Source organism: Scyliorhinus canicula, chromosome 22 (assembly GCF_902713615.1).
Source record: "Scyliorhinus canicula chromosome 22, sScyCan1.1, whole genome shotgun sequence".
NCBI lineage: Eukaryota > Metazoa > Chordata > Chondrichthyes > Carcharhiniformes > Scyliorhinidae > Scyliorhinus > Scyliorhinus canicula.
In genome coordinates, this window is record NC_052167.1 from 1,234,773 (window position 1) to 1,254,543 (window position 19,771).

Consider the following 19,771-nt stretch of genomic DNA (forward strand, 5'->3'; position numbering starts at 1 on the left):
TTTTCTTTTAAATTTAGAGTACCCAATTCTTCTTTTTCCAATGAAAGGGGCAATTTAGCGTGGCCCATCTAGCTACCCTGCACATCCTTTTGGGTTGTGGGGGCGAAACCCACACAGACACGGGGAGAATGTGCAAACTCCACACGGACAGTGACCCAGAGCCGGGATCGAACCTGGGACGTCGGCGCCGTGAGGCAGCATTGCTAACCGCTGCGCCCACCGTGCTGTCCCGTGTGTGAAATTCTTGTAGCCGCACCAGACTAAAAGGCATTCTCTACAATGCTGTCGCAACCAATTGGATTCCAAATGCTCTCTGCTCTCACAAGGTTGATTGAAGATTAACAGGAGCGAATAAATCCTGCCCAACTTTTATTCACGGCGCCACATAATTTACTGCTGTGACAAATAGCTGTGATAAGCACTGCGGGGGAAGCAGGCTTCAGTATCACAAAGTTAAAATAATTTCCGACTGTTCTCCGGTTACTTGGAGTCGCTGACATGTAAATGCAATATCCTTTTACAGACCCACTTAGTCAAAAATAGAGCCAAAATGGAAGTAATATTTATGACACAGATTGTAGAGCTCAGGAACCGACCATTCAACACAGCTGGTCCATAAGAGATAGGAGCAGAAGTAGGCCATTCGTCCCATCGAGTCTGTTCCGCAGCATGCTGATCTTTATGGTTCTCTTTGTCCAACCCTGTTACCATAACCAGCTGTGTCAGTTTGGACGTCTGCTATTTTTTCGTGTCTCGTATCTTGTGTGTAAAGGGCTTTCCTAAATGATTGAGAATTTATGTCAGAATCCATAGCGACATGTTTCAAATGTATTTCCGAAGCAGTCAGATGGAATTTGTGGATTATGGGGATGGCACGGTGACATAGTGGCTAGCACTGCTGCCTCACAGTGCCAGGGACCCGGGTTTGATTCCGATTGTGGGGTTTTTCTTCCTCTCTTTTTTTAAAATTTAGTGTATCCAATTCATTTTTTCCAATTAAGGGGCAATTTAGCGTAGCCAATCCACCTACCCTGCACATCTTTGGGTTGTGGGGGTGAAACCCACGCAAACATGGCGACAATGTGCAAACTCCACACGGACAGTGACCCCGGGGCAGGGATCGAACCCGGGTCCTCAGCGGGTTCTTTCTTCTTTACCCGAGCTGAGAATATTGCGAGGGGAGAAGGGACGGTGGTGGGTTGGCTTGTCGGAGACTTTGTGGGATTTTTGCTCATGGGAAGGGAGAAGCGTGTGACATGCATGTGAGATTTGGCGTGTTAACGTGTCAACCCCTGCGCTGCTTCATTGATGTGCAAAGATCTGGAACGTTTGTTATGTTTTGTTGCTTGCTTGGAGCGTTGGTTTCTCTCCCGCTCTCGCTCCACTTCACTCATGGTTTCCCGGGGGTGAGGGAGGTGGCTTCAAGTGCTTTTCACGATCGGTGTTGCCAGCTCCGGTTGGACAGCATCCTGGATAACCCTTGAACGTTGCCTGTGTGATTTCTCTTCAGGATTCCTCGCTGCTGATTAGCCTTTAATTCCTGGGTGGGCCTCAGGACAATCCTGGAGAGGGTTGGCAGCACTAATTTTGTTCTGAAGCTGTCCACGGCCCACGGTGCTCAGCATCTCCATGGTTACGGGATGGTGCATACGATCGCAAGCAGTGGACATTGTTCAAACATTTCTTTCATTAAATAAACCCATCGATTCATTTTTTTAAAGGTTGATGTGGCCTGGGCACATTTTCTGCAAAGGGCTTTCGGTTATTGTGAAAGGTGACTGATTGTTCCAGAGTTCGAGATCTCGGAGAGACAATTATGAAGTTCTGGATGAATGGACTAAAATACAAAGCTGTTCAGTGGTTTCCTGATTGTAAATGCATCACACACTTGGAGTAGAAAGTGCTGCCTTTTTTTCATCAAATCCATGATTTAGTTGTTTTAATACTAATGGATTTCCTCAGCTCTCCGATTTATCACAGGAACACAGCACAGCAAAAATGTCAAACATGCGAAGGGCCTGGAGGTTCAGAGACGGTTGGAACACTTCCCACTTAGCCAGATGGCTGGGGACAGGTGGGAGGTCGATCTGCGTCCCGGTATGTCGTGGTTACCTGCTGCTCTCGCACCATCAGCTGGCCCACCAGGTGGGAGGTCGATCTGCGTCCTGTTCCCGGTATGTCGTGGTTACCTGCTGCTCTCGCACCCTCAGCTGTCCCACCAGTCGCAGATGCAGCATTCCCAACATGATGCACAGTCATCGGGCGGGAAACCGGAATGGTTTTCATGGTGGCCATCTTGCTTCTAGGAATTGGAAGTGCTTCCACAGGGAGGCGGTTAAAGTCAAAGATATCGTCTCCGTTAAGTCTGGCTCTTTTGTCTGGAAGAGGATTGTCCAACAGAGATATTAGAAAGGATTTTGTTTCACAAGATGTGGGTGGCGCTGGCCAGGCTAGCTCTTTTCATTATCTATCCCTAATTTCCTTTGAGAAGATGGCGGTGAGCTGCTGCTTTGAGCCACGTGGTGTAGGTACACCCAGAGTGCTGTTAGGGAGGGAGCTCCAGGAAGTTGACAGCGGCGATTATAGTTCCAAGTCAGGATGGTGAGTGGCTTGGAGGGGATCTTCCATGTGCTGGTGTTCCCATGCGCCTGCTGCCCTTGTCCTTCTCGGTGGTGGAGGTCACAGCTTTGGAAAATACCATCAAATTTGTGAGTTACTGCAGTGCATCTTCTCGATGGTAATGACTGCTGCCGCTGTGCGTCGGTGGTGGAGGGCGTTAATGTTTAAGGTGTTGGATTGGGTGTCAATCCAGTGGGCCACTCTAGAGCATGTTGGATATAAGATAACCAATCAAAGAATGTAATTCTGAACACTACCGTCAGCAGCAGCATGATACGTCCCAGGGTCCGGGTACTCTGAAAACTTCCATTGAAATCTCCTTAGCGTTCCCGAGCAGGGGCAGCACGGTAGCATGGTGGTTAGCATAAATGCTTCACAGCTCCAGGGTCCCAGGTTCGATTCCCGGCTGGGTCACTGTCTGTGTGGAGTCTGCACGTCCTCCCCGTGTGTGCGTGGGTTTCCTCCGGGTGCTCCGGTTTCCTCCCACAGTCCAAAGATGTGCAGGTTAGGTGGATTGGCCATGCTAAATTGCCCGTAGTGTCCTAAAAAAGTAAGGTTGGGTTACGGGTATAGGGTGGATACGTGGGTTTGAGTAGGGTGATCATGGCTCGGCACAACATCGAGGGCCGAAGGGCCTGTTCTGTGCTGTACTGTTCTATGTTCTATGTTCTCTACTCCAAGGAGAACAATGGCAGTTTCTCTATGTCGCGCTGTGTAACTGAATTTCCTTATTCCAGGGAAGTATGTGGGGGAAAGTCCCTTGATCTGTTTTTTTTTTGCCCCAATAGACTAAATTCTCACCCTTCCAATCCAAGTGTGTAATGTGTTTACTCTCAGAAAACCACTGAACAGCTTTGCATTTCAGCCTCTTTATTCCGAACTGCACAACTGTCTCTCCTAGGTTGCTGTCAAAATCAGTCAGCTTTTACAATAACTGGAAGCCTTTTGCTAAAAAATGTGCCCAGACCACTTCAACCAAATGGTCTTTTAAAATTATTCAACGGGCTTATTTAATGCAGGCCTGTCTGACTCTCTATCCAGCCTGCAGACCCCATGTTCCAAATATCGACAAGTGAATCTGTTAAATAGTAACACTGAATAATTGAAACTTGCTTCCAAGCCCCCAAAAAAAAACCCGAATCTTTCCAGAGTTGGGCTGTACGTGAAAATGTTTACTGTAGGCGAAATGGATCTGTAATGTTGATTAAAAGCGGTAGTTGCCAAAATATTCTGTGATGACCGGGCTTAAAATATTTCTGCACACTCCCCCTGAAGCCACAGGTTTAATAAGTGAGACTTTCATTGATTTTCCTCACTGGCGAGAGAGGGTTTCAGTCTTTACAAAGGGTAGTCTTCATTAGCACTGGAGGGGGAGGAAATTCTTCAACGGATAGCGGAGGAGATGATACCGACTTTCTGGCATTTTAGCTGCTCGCTGCAAGCATTTTTATTAGTCCCACAACGACGCAGGGATTTCCAGAAATAGCCAGGCTGACTTTGCGAGTGGGTAACCAAGGCCTCGTTAACAGGATGCGTCACTTTACAGCTCAGTGTTTTATTCTCTTGTACCTGCATATGCGATATATGAATGAAACCATCGTGGCTGACTACTCACTGGCTCTTGTGTGGGTTGCAATTTATTTTACCACACTGCAGAAAGACTGCCTCATTGTCACTCGTGCTCACTATAGCACTCCTGATATTCAGTCCTGGTCCCAAACGAAGGTAGATTTTGAGAAGGTATATGGACTTGAGAAACAGGAGCAGAAATATGGGGCACAGTTCTCCGACCCCCACGCCGGGTGGGAGAACCGTGGGAGTGGCGGGCAATTCCCGCCACGCCGCCCTGGCACCCGCACGCGATTCTAGCCCCCCCCCCCCCAAATCGCCATTTGTAGCAGGTGAGCGGCGATTCTCCGGCCCGGATGGGCCGAGCGGCCTGCTCAATCTGCCGGGTTCACGCCGGCGCCAACCACACCTGGTCGCTGCCGGTGTGAACAGCGTGCGAATGCTGCGTGTGCGGCCTGTGGGTGGGTGGGAGGGGGGGGGGAGGGAGGAGGGAGGTGTGGTAAATGTAACTCCGTAATTCACACTATATTGTAGATACATGAGACCATGCATTTGTAAGCGCAGTTGTGTTGCCCAACCACTAGGGGGAGTAGTGCTGGGAATGCTTAGGAGTTTATACAGGGCTCCACCCTTGGCTCCTCCCATGACTCCTCCCCCTGGACTGCTGTATAAATACCAATGCTCAGAGCCAGTCATTCAGTTCATCGAGAGTTCAACGCGGAACAGACTGGCTCTGTTGTAAGTAGATTAAAATCACTGTTCATATCTTAAAGCACGTGTCTAGTGAATTGATGGTTCTATCAGGAGGATCAAGCAGCAGGGGGCGCTCAGTAGGGAGCTGGCCCGCGATTGGTACCCACCGATTGGCGGGCCGGCGTCTCTAAAGGACTCCGCCGCCCCGCAAGATCAATCCTCCATGTCTTGCGGGGCGCCCGCGGGGAGGACGGAAACTGCGCATGCGTGGGTGACATCATTTACGCGCCGCTGGCCGTGTAATTTACGCGGCGCCGCTTTCACGCGGCGCCAAGCCCCGGCGCGCATAATTGACGTGTTGCCGCTCCTAGCCCACTGTGGGTGGGAGAATAGGGGGCGAGGAGCGGCCTCCGGCGTCGACACTTAGCCTCCCGATGGGAGAATTTCACCCACGATGTATGACCCCTCATTGTACAATAAATCCACTCCCCCCCCCCCCCCCCCCCCCCCCAAACTATCTCCATATTCCCTCGTGTCCCAGACTCTGTGTGGACAAGGCATCCACAGCTCGTCACTTTAGAGAATTCCAAAGATCCACAGTCTTCTCCTCATCTCCGTCCGAAATGGCCAAGCCCTTACCCTGGGCGTAAGGTCAGTTCTAGATTCTCCAATCGAGAGATGCAGCGTCTCTGCATTCGCCTTATCAGAGAACGAAGAAAAGTACAGCACAGGAACAGGCCCTTCGGCCTTTCAAGCCTGCGCCGACCATGCTGCCCGTCTAAACTAAAATCTTCTGCACTTCCGGGGTCCGTATCCCTCTATTCCCATCCTGCTCATGTATTTGCCAAGATACCCCGTAAACGCCACTATCGTCCCTGCTTCCACCAACTCCTCCGGTAGCGCGTCCCAGGCACCCACCCTTATCGAGCCTTTGAAGATTTTTATACATTGGAATGAGAACCCCAAAGAATGTTTGTCCTTGCGGCTCGCTCTCTTTAATATTTAATGTATTATTGATTGACATGACAAGACCTTCCTTTGTGCTAATGAAACCATTCTGGAGGTTATTTGTGATCCCTAGTTGTTGTCACTGATGGAGATTTGTTCCAAACCTATCTCTACCAGTGGCATCGCCCTGAATGCATCGGTCCCGGATGGGGTACAGATTCATCGTGACCCTGGCTCCGCTGACATCTCACCCAAAGGCATGGGTTTAACCAACTGTTTGGTCATAGATGGGGGTGTGAGGAGGAAGGGCATGCTGAATCAGATCTGTTGTCAAATCCAGTTCCCAGTTGACTTCCCAGGTAGCAATCCGGAACGTTGGCCTGTATTTATTTACCTAATTTCCCTCCATTCCCCACCCTCCTGTGCCAATCCCTGTTTCCCTAACTCGGGGTTGTGAGACAGCAGCTATCTGTAAGCAGGCTGGGTGTAAAACCTTCCACCTCGCTGGCCCCGTGTGGCTCAGCTATACTCGTCCAGCCAACCGAGGAGGTGAGATGTTGTCTTTCTGTAGAAAAGCCTGGGATGTTTCTCTAAGCCGCTGCCACTGAGGTGGGCAATTAAGTCACTGCATTCACGTCAAGTCGTCTGTCTCTGATCTAAAGGTCAATGAATTTGTGCTTCCATTAAGACAACAAAGTGAGAAAGTTAATAGGTGCTCATTAAGATGAGGTCCAGTGTGCTGGTTTAAGTTGGGGTAGGGGAAAGAGTCTTGGAATTATTCAACGAAAAGTAGCCTGGAGCCCTACCTCAAGTCAAAACTACTGTCAAGCACAAAGGATCTGGTCATTGGTTTTGTTACTCTTTGTGGGATCGTGCTGTGCACACAGAGGGTGCTGCGTTTCCTACATTGTGATGGCGGACACCCTTCCAAAAGAATTAGTCAACTTTGAGATACTTTGGAAAGCCCTGGTCCTGTAAGATGTACTATATAAGTATGCGCTTATTATTGAATAATTATTTGGACGAGTTATTAAACTAGCCCCCCCCCCCCAACCCACCCACATCTCCCCCAGTCCCCACCCCCACACCCAACTCCAGGGAAAACCACAGATTAAACTGGATCTGCGGAGTTGGGGTTTTTGGAACAGTGCTCTCCATCAACCCAGACTGCCTGAAAATGTCTTGCAAGACTCGGCCTGCACTCTTTAAATGGTGAGACTTTGCTACTCAGCCTTCAACCAAACTCGTTCATGTAATCCGAGACCGACTGAGTGGGCTGGGGCTCATTTCTTTAGAAAGAGAAAATGGAGGGGCGACCTGACACAGACCGATGAAGGACTTTGCTTGTTCAAACCTAGAGAACACGTTCCCACTCGAGGTGGGGTGGGTTAGAGGCCATGAAGTGCCAGGCCAGGGGCTGGTTTAGCTCAGGGGCTGGTTTAGCTCACTGAGCTAAATCGCTGGCTTTAAAAGCAGACCAAGCAGGCCAGCAGCACGGTTCGATTCCCGTACCAGCCTCCCCGGACAGGTGCCGGAATGTGGCGACTAGGGGCTTTTCACAGTAACTTCATTGAAGCCTACTCGTGACAATAAGCGATTTTCATTTCATTTCATTTTCAAGTGTGAAACCGGGGTTGTTGTGCTGAACCTCATTAAAACCTTAGTAGGGCCTGAATTGCAGAATTGTCACCAATTCCAGGCACTGAGCCTCAGGAAGGGTGTGAAGGCTTTATAGAGGGTGCAGAAAGCACTCACAGGAATGGTTCCAAAGATGAGGAACTTCATCTCTAGCTCGAGGAAGAAGATGCTACCCAAGCTGAGATGAGACAGGAGGTTATTGGTAGACTAGAAGAATTTACAGTTGAGAAGGAGATGGTGTTATAAAAGCTCTCCTCACTTAAAATTGAGAAGGTACTCGGGCCGGAGTAAATGCATCTGAGGGGCGGCATGGTGGCACAGTGGTTAGCACTGCTGCCTCACCGTGCCAGGGATCCGGGTGCAATTCTGGCCTTGTGTGACTGCCTGTGTGGAGTTTGCATGTTCTTCCCATGTCTGCGCGCTTATCCTCGGAGTGCTCCGGTTTCCTCCCACAGTCCAAATATGTGCATGTTAGGTGGATTGGCCACCATCAATGTGCAAGATTACACGGATGGGGCAAAACCACACGAGTGGGGCCTCGGTAGAGTGCCTAGGTAGGGTGCAGACTCAATGGTCTGAATGGCCTCATTCTGCACTGTAGTGGCTAAATTAAAAAGGTTGGGACTGTTTTGTTTTGACGAGAGAAGGTTGAGAGGAGATTTGATAACTAATTAATAATGAGGCGTCTGGGGAGAGTGGGATAGGGAGAAACTGGTCCCATTGGTGGAAAGGTCGGGAACCAGAGGGCACTGGTTTAAAGTGAATGGCAAAAGATCTAAGAGCGAGTTAGGAGAAAACCGTTCCACGCAGCGAGGGTTTAGAATTTGAAATGCACCGTCTGGGAAAGTGGTGGAGGCAGCGTCAATTATAGCTTTCAAGAAGGAATTGGATACGCACCAGGAAACGGGCGGGGGAGTTACCCGTGTTGCTTTTGCAGAGAGCCGGCATGAATGGGTTGGGCCAAATGGCCTCCCTCTGGGCTGCTCACACGGTGGCTATGTTACTGGACTAACAATCAGGAGAGACAAATACAAATCTCACCATGACAACGGCAGAATTTAAATTCAGTCGACTTAGATAAATTTGAAACTAAAAGCTAACATCAGTAATGAAATGTTGAAGTCAACTTGGTTCACTAATAGGGCAGCACGGTGGCGCAGTGGGTTAGCCCTGTTGCCTCACAGCACCGAGGTCCCGGGTTCGATCCCAGCTCTGGGTCACTGTCCGTGTGGAGTTTACACATTCTCCCCGTGTTTGCGCAGGTTTCACCCCCACAACCCAAAGATGTGCAGGCTAGGTGGATTGGCCATGCTAAATTGCCCCTTAATTGGAAAAAATGAATTGGGTACTCTAAATTTATTTTAAAAGACTTGGTTCACTAATGTCGCCTCGAGAAGGAAGTCTGCCACCTGATCTGACCTGGCCTACATGTGACTCCAGAACCACGTCAAGCCACCCGGTTTTCAAAAAGATTCTCGAGGGTGATGAGGGATGAGAGATGCGAAACTATGGCATTTGTCACAACTTTTGAATTAATAAATATGTTGCTAGTTCCCTATCCCTTTACAATTTAGCCCTCAGAGGCATTTTGGAAGGGGCAGCTCCATGATGTTCACTACCTATTATGCTTTGGACAGCCCCCTTATTAATTTGTCTCTCTCTACCCTGCGACTCCTGCAATCAGAAAGCACCTTAACTGGATCTTTAGTCCTCGGAAAACAGCAGCATACGAGGCTAGTCTCAGTAACCTGCCCTCGTGGTTTAACCCTTTTCCTCCTGGAATCATTCTGGTGCAGGTGCTCCACCCCTCAAACCCAATATATCTTAAAATAAATCATCCTAAATCATGATATGAAGGAGGGATCATTAAACCTGTTTTATGGTCCGAATCTGACCACCTTCTGTTTTCCTCCTCAACTTACGTGCGTTCTGAGCCTCTCCAGTTTTGTCACTTATTGTGCGAGGGGTAATGCTTGGCTCACTCTTGGAAACCATTTCCAGGTCTGGACACTTTCAACGGAAGTGTGATTAAGCATGGTGCCAGGAACCCGTGTTTACCACAAGTTAAATATTAAGACAAATAATGATCCCAATGTCAATAGCTAACCTTTGTAATTACTTTTAAGTTTTCAGCTCCATTGACTTTGGGATGTATATTGTCCCACCTGCATCTCATTTAGTCCAACTATAAGTGCGAGGTGGAAGATGGAAAAGATGTAAGATTGGTTACACGATAACTAGTAGCTATTCAAAGAGAAAATTTGTACCTCAGAATTTGCATCTAATTTAAAAAAAATTTAGAATACCCAATTATTTTTTTCCAATTGAGGGGCAATTTAGCATGGTCAGTCCACCTAACCCGCACATCTTTTGGATTGTGGGGGTGAGACCCAAGCTGACACAGGGAGAATGGGCAGCATGGTAGCACAGTGGTTAGCACAATTGCTTCACAGCTCCAGGGTCCCAGGTTCGATACCCGGCTGGGTCACTGTCTGTGCGGAGTCTGCACGTTCTCCCCGTGTGTGCGTGGGTTTCCTCCGGGTGCCCCGGTTTCCTCCCACTGTCCAAAGATGTGGAGGTTAGGTGGATTGGACATGGTAAATTGCCCATCGTGTCCAAAATTGGGGTTACTGGGTTATGGGGATAGGATCGAGGTGTGGGCTTGCTTAGGGTGCTCTCTCCAAGGGCCGGTGCAGACTCGATGGGCCGAATGGCCTCCTTCTGCACTGTAAATTCTACAAAATCTATGAATGTGCAAATTCTACACGGCCGAGATCGAACAAGGGTCCTCTGCACCATGAGGGAACAGTGCTTTTTTAAAAAATAAATTTCGAGTACCCAATTCATTTTCCTTCCTCTGTTAATTGGAGGTTTTTAGGAATATTGCCGTCTAAATATTGGGATAAGTTGAGAATTAAAAGCCTGGGGTATACTGTGTGGCTGCAGTGATTGTGTTTTAAAAAAGATCTTGATTTGCTTCTCGGCAGTAGCAGGTGAAATTGGCGAAGGTATATGTTTTTCAGTCTCGGCTAATGGACTGTGGTTTGACTGGAGATGTCCCGGGGAGTTAATCTGCTTTTGCAGCCCGCAGAGATCATTTGCTTTTTAGCTTGGGGAGATGAAGTCATTGCTGGTTGGAGCCATGAGAGTTTGGAGAGAAGAGAGAGAAAGAAAAAAAGAGAGGAGCTCAGTTCTGATCTGCCTGATTCTTGAGTCCATGATTCTTTCCAAGTGGGATAGTTTTAAAAAAACGAGTAATAATATTTTAAAGCAGAGCAGAGCAGTCTTGTCTGAAGATAGGAAGAGGCTGAAGCAACCTAGTTGAAGCAGCTATTTGAAGATATTCAGCCAGAGTCTGAAGGGGTTCTAACCAGAGCCAGAATCTGCTCTGTACCGCTCTGTTCCCTGATGATTTTTAAGCGGGATTGAGAGCTGTATGTTCCTATTCTTGATGCTTAATGGGAAATTGAGTAGTCGTGTTTAAGGGATAATTGTAAGCTGTTCCTTTGTGGGTGTGAAGTTAAAAGTTTAATGCTGTATTCACAATAAAGTTTTGTTTCAGAAATGCCAAAGCCCAATTCTTTTATCCATCGCTCTTGGAGTGAATCACTCTTTCCACAGTCTTACAATAAATTAAAACATTGGGGTTTCGATCCAGTATCCTACTCACTGTTGGGTTCTAGTTTGGGATGGTAACATTCCCTGAAGGACATTAGCGAACCCGATGGATTTTTTACAAAGATCGGTGATGTTTGTCATGGTGGCCATTACTGAGACTAGCTTTTGATGCCAGATTTTCTACTGGCTGAACTTGAATTCCACCAGCTGCCGTGGTGGGATTCGAACCCGGGTCCCCGGAGCATTAACCTGGGTCTCTGGATGACCGGTCCAGTGACAGTACCACTGCCCCATGGGCACCGACAGAAGGCAGTCACGCAAGGGAAGAGCTCCCTCATGGACTGAATTGCTGGTAAATTTACTTGTTGTTTGTCAGTATCAAGTTGGATAAAGATCAGAATGTTTTTCAAATGAGAAGAAATGGGGAAAAAGTCTGTGCTTGCGCAAGCAGGTTTACCACATGTGAAATATCGGAACTTGTGACCGGTCAGTGTTGATCCGTTTTAAAATGTTCCTTGGGATTTGAACAGGGAATGGGCAAAGCAGAAAGGAAAAAATGACCACGTTGGCGATTGCTTGCATTGGAGACTGATCATTTCATTGCCAGGTGTTTTCTCGGATAGCTTTGCCTTGTTCTAAACTGTTTTATTCTCTTTTTTTTTCTCACCCCTCCCTTTTACAGGCACTACTGAGTACACAAAACAAACTGAAAACTCTGGTTCCAAATTTCACCTTCAATCTTGGATTTTCCGGGAAATTCTACCACACAGGTAAAAACTGTTTTAAAAGAAAAAAACCCTTTCTATCCTCCTTTGACAAACCTTAGACCCTTTCCTCAACCTCTAGTGTAGGCATGCAGATTCTTCCCCAGGGACTATGTTTGACTCGGGCACGTCGCAGTGACGATCCCTCTGAGCAGGATTGGGAGGAAACATGCAATACCAAGGAGTCCGCCCTCCGCCCCTCTCCCCCCCCCACAATCCCCACCCCGCCACCCCCCCCCCCCTTCACCATCACCACCACCAACAAGCCACACATCCCCAATCTCCCGCAATGGCACAGTATGGGAACCATCTTATAAAAACTCTAAAGAAAGAGGGGTTTGCATTTATATAGCACCTTTCATAACTACGATATGTCCCAGAGAGCATTACAGCCCCCTGAAGTGTGGCCATTGTTGTAATGTGTGTGGGGGGGGGGGGGGGGGGGGGGGGGGGGGCAGCCAATGTGCTCACAGCAAGATCCTATAGATTATCGATTTTCATCTACTTACAACTAACTATGATTGATCACTGTTGGCCTCTTTGGCCCCAAATCGACACAGACCTGAGAACCTTCATTCCTTTATGCTTCATTATTACAGCGGGGAGATAAACTAGGGTTTAGCCAACTGAGCAAAATGCCCTATTTCCCCATCACTGGCACCGTTACAAGAACGAACAGGATTGACAACATTATTCAAGTGGCAGGTTAGGAGTGATCATTTCAAAAGCGGCCCCTGTTTCAGAAACAAAAACTGCCCACAAAGCAGTATTCGGGTCTGTTTTATTGAATTTTAAAAACTCGACCATTCCTCCTCGCCCTGACCATGGTGTGAGAACATACCCATGTCATAATATACACACAAGTATATGATGGTGCATAGACAGACACTGACTGACACACTGAAAGACCAATCAACACACAGAACACAGCAGCCAATCACCAGACAGGTGGCTCTAGTTTTCCCGCTCATTCGGGATGCAGCCTCTGAGACAGACAGAGCCCGTGATCAGTAACACGAACATCTACCATGTGCCAGCAGTATAGTCTGGTCAGGTTAGCCTCAGGTTTCCAGTCAACCTAACAGAGTGTTAACCCACAGTGCAAGTATGTTTAACAGCTCATAGTTAAATAAAATAAAGTTGTACTTCTACAAGTGTTGGTAGCCTGTCTCTCTCACTGCTCTGGTAAACGCAGTCCTCGCAGACCCAGCATACCCAACACATCAACCCATATTGTATCTCAGCTTGGACTATACGTGTGGTGCGCCAAAATGATCTGTGTTTGGGTCTCAATTACTCACCGCATCTATCAACAACTGATGGGATGGGAAGTCACTTTTCCAAATTTGTTGATGACGCAAAGATAGCCAGCATGAGATATTGATAGAGTAAATTAATGTTTTTTTTAGTGATGTGCACTAAGGGATGAATGTTGATCATGGTCCGGTGGAGGATTAACCTACTCTCCTTCGGAAAAGTGCTATGATATCTTCCACATCAACCTGGGAAGGCAAACAATGGCTAGGTTTCATCCAGGGACAGTACCTCCAACCATGCAGGACTCCTTCAGTACTGCACTGGAGTGTCAGGCTTGGCATGTCCTGTTTGAGTGCAATTTCTCACTTATAGCAAGATGCTGGTGGGACGCTAAGCTGCTAGCTATATGTGACAGTCAGTATGAAGTAGCAATATTGGAATTAAATATCATTTTTAAAGCAGGAATCATAGGGTGGCGCAGTGGTTTGCACTACTGCCTCACGCTGAGGACACGGGTTCGATCCCAGCCCCAGGCCACCCTCTGTGTGGACTTTGCACATTCTTCCCGTGTCTGCGTAAGTCTCACCAACCCAAAGATGTGCAGGGTAGGTGGGTTGGCCACGCTAAACTGCCCCTTAATTGGGAAAAAAAAGAATTGGGTACTTTAAATTAAAAGAAAAACAAGAACCATATGTCCAGTGCACTCCTTATGAATTTAGATTACTTCTGATTATTTAATTGCGAGTATTAATTGTGAGGCATTTATTTATGTTGATACCTTGGACCTGCCTGATCGCAGGAATGATCTTATTGAATGGTGGAGCAGGCTCAAGGGGCTGAATGGTTTACTTCTCCTTGCTTTTATCCTCCTGTCATAGGAACAAAATGAAATGGCTTTGACAAAGAGACTTCCAGACTCACAACATTAGCTCCCTTCTCTCTCCACAGATGCTGTCATGCCTGCCCAGTATTTCTGTTTTTGTTTCAGATTCCAGAATTTGCAGCCATTTGTTTTTACCTGAAATGGTGTTGTTGGGTTAGGAGATGGTCGCTTGCAATATGAAGCACTGAAGTTTCTGGAGTTGATGTTTGGGCTTCACTTCATCAAAACCCATTTCCTTAAATTCAGCCAAACAAAGGAAAGTTCCCGGCATTTAGGCCGTGCCTTCTCATGTTGTCTGAGGGCCTCCAAATCCTCCATGCAGTGAATTTACTTAGTCCCAGGCTCTTAGCTGGACTACTTCAGTTGAAATGGAAGCCCAAGGGGAAGAACCTGTCCCAGTTGATCAATTGAGTCATTCAAGAGAACTTCAGATGATTATTTGAACAGAATCAATCCACTGCTGCATAGGGAAAATGCACTAAGCTCCGATGCTCCTTTGGCGAATTGGCGCAGATGCAATGGACCAAATGGTCGCCTGCGCCCCGTAACAATTCTGTGATTAATAATAAGGCTCTTCTTTCATTTTGCTAAATGAAGCACAGACTAATTAATAAGCACAGCTGTTTCTCTCTGAAACAAACAAAATACATAAGATGCTGCAGCAGAAACTTTGAAATAGTCATTAACCCACATGCTATGCGGGTTAAGTGTGTGATGTCAGACTACCAGGATTCGGGACAGGGCATAGCAATGGGATTGAAGTAAATTATTGTCGATCGGCCATTTAGGAGCAAGCTGTCCGGGTAGCTGGAGATGAACTGTTTCCACTGGGGGGGGGGGGGGGGGGGGGGGGGGGGGGGGGGTTCTGGTGGTCTCGGCACTGAAGAGTCGGGATTTCTAGAAGTGAAATAAAATCAAAATTCTGGATATGCTCATGAGATACCCGTACCAGCCTCCCCAGACAGGCGGCGGAATGTGGCGACTAGGGGCTTTTCACAGTAACTTCATTGAAGCCTACTCGTGACAATAAGCGATTTTCATTTCATTTCATGAGGTTGGCGGCATCGGTGATGAAAGAAATAGACAGAAAATGACTGAGCTGCAGAACCTTCTTGGGAATGAGGTTAGGAAGCGAGTCCGACATGAGGCAAAGGTTTGGGGCTCCCATCTGCAAATGGTAGTTAGTGCCAGATCAATTGATGATTTTAAATCTGTCCCTGATAGAGGTTTGTTCGAGAACATTTTAAGGGACATGGGGAAAAGACGGGGATTTGGAGTTAGATCAACCACGGTCTCGTTGAATGCCCAGGCTGGAGGGCGACACGTTCCTAGATTGCTGGAGTTGAAGGGGTGGTAGAGGGCCACACACAATATGGAGTCCACCTCATTTGTTGCACGATCAGAGCCTCTCCGGTGTCGGGGGAAGTGGGTTTCGCTGTCGGAACAAAGAGATGGAAGGGAGAGACCGGGATGAGTAATTTTCACATGAATTCCTCTGGATTCCTGTAAATAAAGCTGGCCCGGCCAGTGCAATCAGACTGCTTCCCTGAATAATTGACCCCAAAAGGCTCCTAATCTGAACTGATGAATGTAGCAGACTCTGACAGTGGGAGCCAAGTAACAAGGTCGTTGGAGACTTTGCGCCATTTGTGTGTCTAGCAGATGGTGGATCCACATTGGCAGGGGGCATGCCGTCTTGGAGGTGAAGAATGAGAGAAATGGCAATAGGCAGACTGGAAAAATATGTCGGAAGACGAGGAGGAAGCACGGCTGACAGATGGGGGAAATTGTCACAGTTGACGTGCAGCTAGCAAGTGATTTAGGAAGCTGGGAATCCAAAGCTGACTTGCATACGGTTTCAATTTGCTGGAGCTGACAGTTGCAGGTCAGGATTGGAGAGTTTTATGAAGCAGCGACTGATGCCAAACAGGAATGATCATTTTACCGGAGCGGAATGCAAGCTGCGAATGCCGGGGCTGTGCAACTAAACTCAGCTTTTTGGATCAGACGCTGATTTTTTTAAAAAATGATGCAGTTATGCTGGAGGTACGGGTGGAGAATTGAGTAAATGGAGCTAGCAAAAATATGTTGGCATTGAATCAAAACTCATGCCATTGCGGCTGACCTGCTGGCTCGTTCTGCCCAGATTACATCTTTTTACTGTAAAGATGCACGGAAATCACCAGTCAACACACTAAGGCCTCGTCACTGTTGCTCCGATCACTCCGCCCTCGGCCCCCCACCCTGTTCCAATGAATCTCGAGAAGCTCAGGCAGCAGCACCTTGTTTTGTGATTAGGCACTTCACAGCCTTCCAGACTCGACATTGAATTCGACAATTTCACACTCAATGTTTCAGATTTGCTGGTCACAATTCTGTTGCTGCTCTTTACATCCTCCTCTGGACCCATCCGTCTGCCCCTCTACCTGTCCCAATGCCTTATGCCTCGCACCATCATCTTTTCATGATTTAATCTCCTTCCTTCCACACTACCATACGCATTCCCTTTTCTTTTTATTGCAGCTGGGCGGAACAGACTTGAGGGCAAAATGGCGGCCTCCTGCTCCTTTTCTCCTGTTCATGTGCTGCTTCCTAATGAACTGACTTTCACCTGTCTTGATTACCTTAGGGACAGAACATTGAGGCTTCAAGGCCCATTTGAGGAGTATATTGTCCAGACCCTGTTCTAAGGTTGCCCTGGAGAAAGGAGACTTTGTTCCTCCAGCACATCTCTGCAATGTGTTTTTGTTTTTGTTCGCTGTTGTAGAAACCCTATAGTGCAGAAGGAGGCTATTTGGCCCATCAAGTCTGCACCCACCCTCTGAAAGAGGTCCCTACCTAGGCCCACTCCCACGCCCTCTCCCGTAATCTCACCCTAACCTGAACATCACTGGACACTAAGGACAATTTATCCTGGCCAATCCACCTAACCTGCGCATCTTTGGACCGTGGGAGGAAACCGGACGGAGCATCTGGAGGAAACCCAGGCAGACACTGGGAGAAAGTCGAGCTGACGTGTGTAACTGGGCAAAGCTATCTGAGGATTTGACTCGCATGTGCTCCTTGGAAGCTGAGCCCACTGAAACTGCACAGGCCCCCGCAGCACAATTATTAACCCCATCTGTGCAGGTTTGGGCATGCAAAGAATGTTGAAACTTTACATAACGGCTGTGTTTGTTGCCAAGGCCGACGCACGCGCAGTTCGGTTTCTACGACCTGCCAAACTGTCTGTATTCATTCCTGTTCCAGCTCCTGTTCCATTATGTTGCGTGGCCCTATTGTGTAGGCAAGGCAACACTCTGATATAGCACACTGCACGTCAGTCAGTCAACACAGCTTTCAGACACATTGAGTTAAGCATTCAGTTTGCACAGAGACTCTAGATTTGCAGAGTACAATCTCCAAAAACATCATTCTAAAGCCTGAAATGCCATATAATAAAAAATAGAATTTGACTTGTTTTGGCTACTGTAAGCCTGTGACCCAGGTGATGAGTTGTGAGCATCACACAAATTGCATCCTGGCTTCAGTCTGTGATTTCTCCCCTACACTGTATTGGCTTTAATACAGGGAGGAAGCTCACTGCTCAAACCAGGCACTGAGGTCAACCCCAGAAGTGGATCAGCTTTTTGTAACCAGCTGTGCTGTTGATGATTTTACTCTGGGAAGGAATTTGTCTCCAAGGTAGAATCAGAAATACAGAATTTCTAGATTTCAACTTCTAACTCCAACCTAATAGCTTCCCAAAAGCTTTCCTTCCAGGCCCTTACATGGAATATTAGCTGGTGCCGTATCTGGCTTTGCGTGACTGTCAGAATTCAATACCCATAACACAATAGGCACGAGAAAACTGGAAATTCTCAGCAGGCCAGGCAACATCTGCCGAGAGAGGAACATAGGCCGGGACCTTCCGCTCTCGCCGTTGTGGGAAGTGGCAAGCCATCCCAATCTCCGTTGACTTTGGTGGGCCTGGAAGGTCCTGCCCGGTGGACTAGGCCGGAAAAACCCCGCTCCAAGTTAACGTCTCGAGTGAAAGGCTGTTCACCAGAGTTGGGGAGAATTGGAGACGTAACCGGCTTTCACTGAGTGAGTGAGGGAAGGAAGGTGGGGAAAGAGCAACATGAAAGGTCGACGATCGGGCGGAAAGCAGGAATGAACAAGTGTCAGAAGGAATGATGTTGCGAGGCAAAAGGTGTCGGTAACGGGACTCATAAAGGAACAGAGGAGGTATAAACGAGAACAGCAGAAACATAACCAGCAGCTGCTGCTGGGAAAGATGGGGACAGAACTGTCGGAACATTGGAGTTTAGAAGAGTGAGAGGGGATCTCATAGAAACTTTCAAAATTCTAACAGGATTAGACGGTGTAGATTCAGAAAGAATGTTCCCGATGGTGGAGGAGTCCAGAACTAGGGGTCATAGTTTGAGGATAAGGGATAAAGCTTTTAGGACTGAGATGAGGAGAAATTTCTTCACCAAGAGAGTGGTCAATCTGTGAACTTCGCTACCACAGAAAGTAGTTGAGGCCACAACGTTGTGTAATTTCAAGAAGGAATTAGATACCGCTCTTGGGGCTAATGGGATCAAGGGATATGGGTGGAAGGCGGGCTCGGGGTATTGAACTTGATGATCAGCCATGATCATAATGAATGGCGGAGCAGGCTCGAAGGGCCGAATGGCCTCCTCCAACTTCTATTTTCTGTGATGTGGAGATGCCGACGTTGAACTGGGATAGGCACGGTAAGAAGTCCAACAGGTTTATTTGGAATCACTAGCTTTCAAACCGTAGCTCCTTCGGCATGTTTCTATGTTGATGACTTTCATGTAGGTATAAAGAATATTTGCCAAGATAGTGGTAAGCTTTGGGTCACCTGTGTGGGTCGCCTCATGTCAGGCTTGGTTTTAATAATGAAATGAAATGAAAATCGCTTATTGTCACAAGTAGGCTTCATGTAAAGTCAGTGAAAAGCCCCTAGTCGCCACATTCCGGCGCCTGTTCGGGGAGGCTGGTACGGGAATTGAACCGTGCTGCTGGCCTGCCTTGGTCTGCTTTAAAAGCCAGCGATTTAGCCCTGTGCAATCTTGTAACTATTATTACACTCTAACAGTGTAAATACAGATTGTTGAGATGAGGTGGGGAAAGGCAGCAAGCGAAGACCAGAGAGGGGAAAGTAGTAAAGTTCGCCATAGCCCCAGGTGACCATAAGTTACTTTCCCTTTTGAGGGGGAGAGCTGACTGGTGGTGATTAAACCTGAGGGTCACCACACCTCGGGCGACAGGCCAAGGCTGAGAAGGCGGGGTCACTGGAGTAATGAGCCTAGCAAAGGCAAAATGTGGACAGTTTTTTTTAAAGAGTAAGCGATGGAAAAAGAAATGTGACACAGGTAAGAGAATGAAAGGGAAATGTTGATCAGGAGTATGAAAAGGGGGCTGAAGTCAGATAAATGGAAAAGGCACAATATGAGCAATCGAAAGCAGGTGAATGGGAGTCACCTCAACAGTCACCTTGGGATTGAGGACAGCTAACCGTGGATTAAGAAAACTACTCCCTGGGAATCCCTTGGGTTTGTGGGACAGTGCAGGTTTTACTGTATGAAGTAAGTTGTAACCTGACCCAGAATCAGATTTTTGGAACAACAAAGCCGAACTCTGTTTCTTTGTGTGTTTGATGGGAAGTGAACCAGTCTGTTCAGTTGTAGATAGGGCTGGGTGACTCCAGGGCTATTATCTACCTCGTGAGCACTTGACAGAATGCCATGACGCCGATGTAGTGAGGCTTTCA

At 47.6% G+C, this 19,771-nt stretch overlaps 1 protein-coding gene across 3 annotated transcripts in view; it reads left to right on the forward strand.

Annotated features, from left to right (window-relative positions):
- Positions 1–19,771, forward strand: part of ndst2a (N-deacetylase/N-sulfotransferase (heparan glucosaminyl) 2a) — a 544,670-nt gene that overhangs the window by 464,108 nt on the left and 60,791 nt on the right. For all 3 annotated transcript variants that reach the window (XM_038782800.1, XM_038782799.1, XM_038782801.1), the window contains one exon: positions 11,768–11,855. In XM_038782800.1, the coding sequence (XP_038638728.1) occupies positions 11,768–11,855 (88 nt within the window). The remainder of the gene's footprint in view (positions 1–11,767; positions 11,856–19,771) is intronic.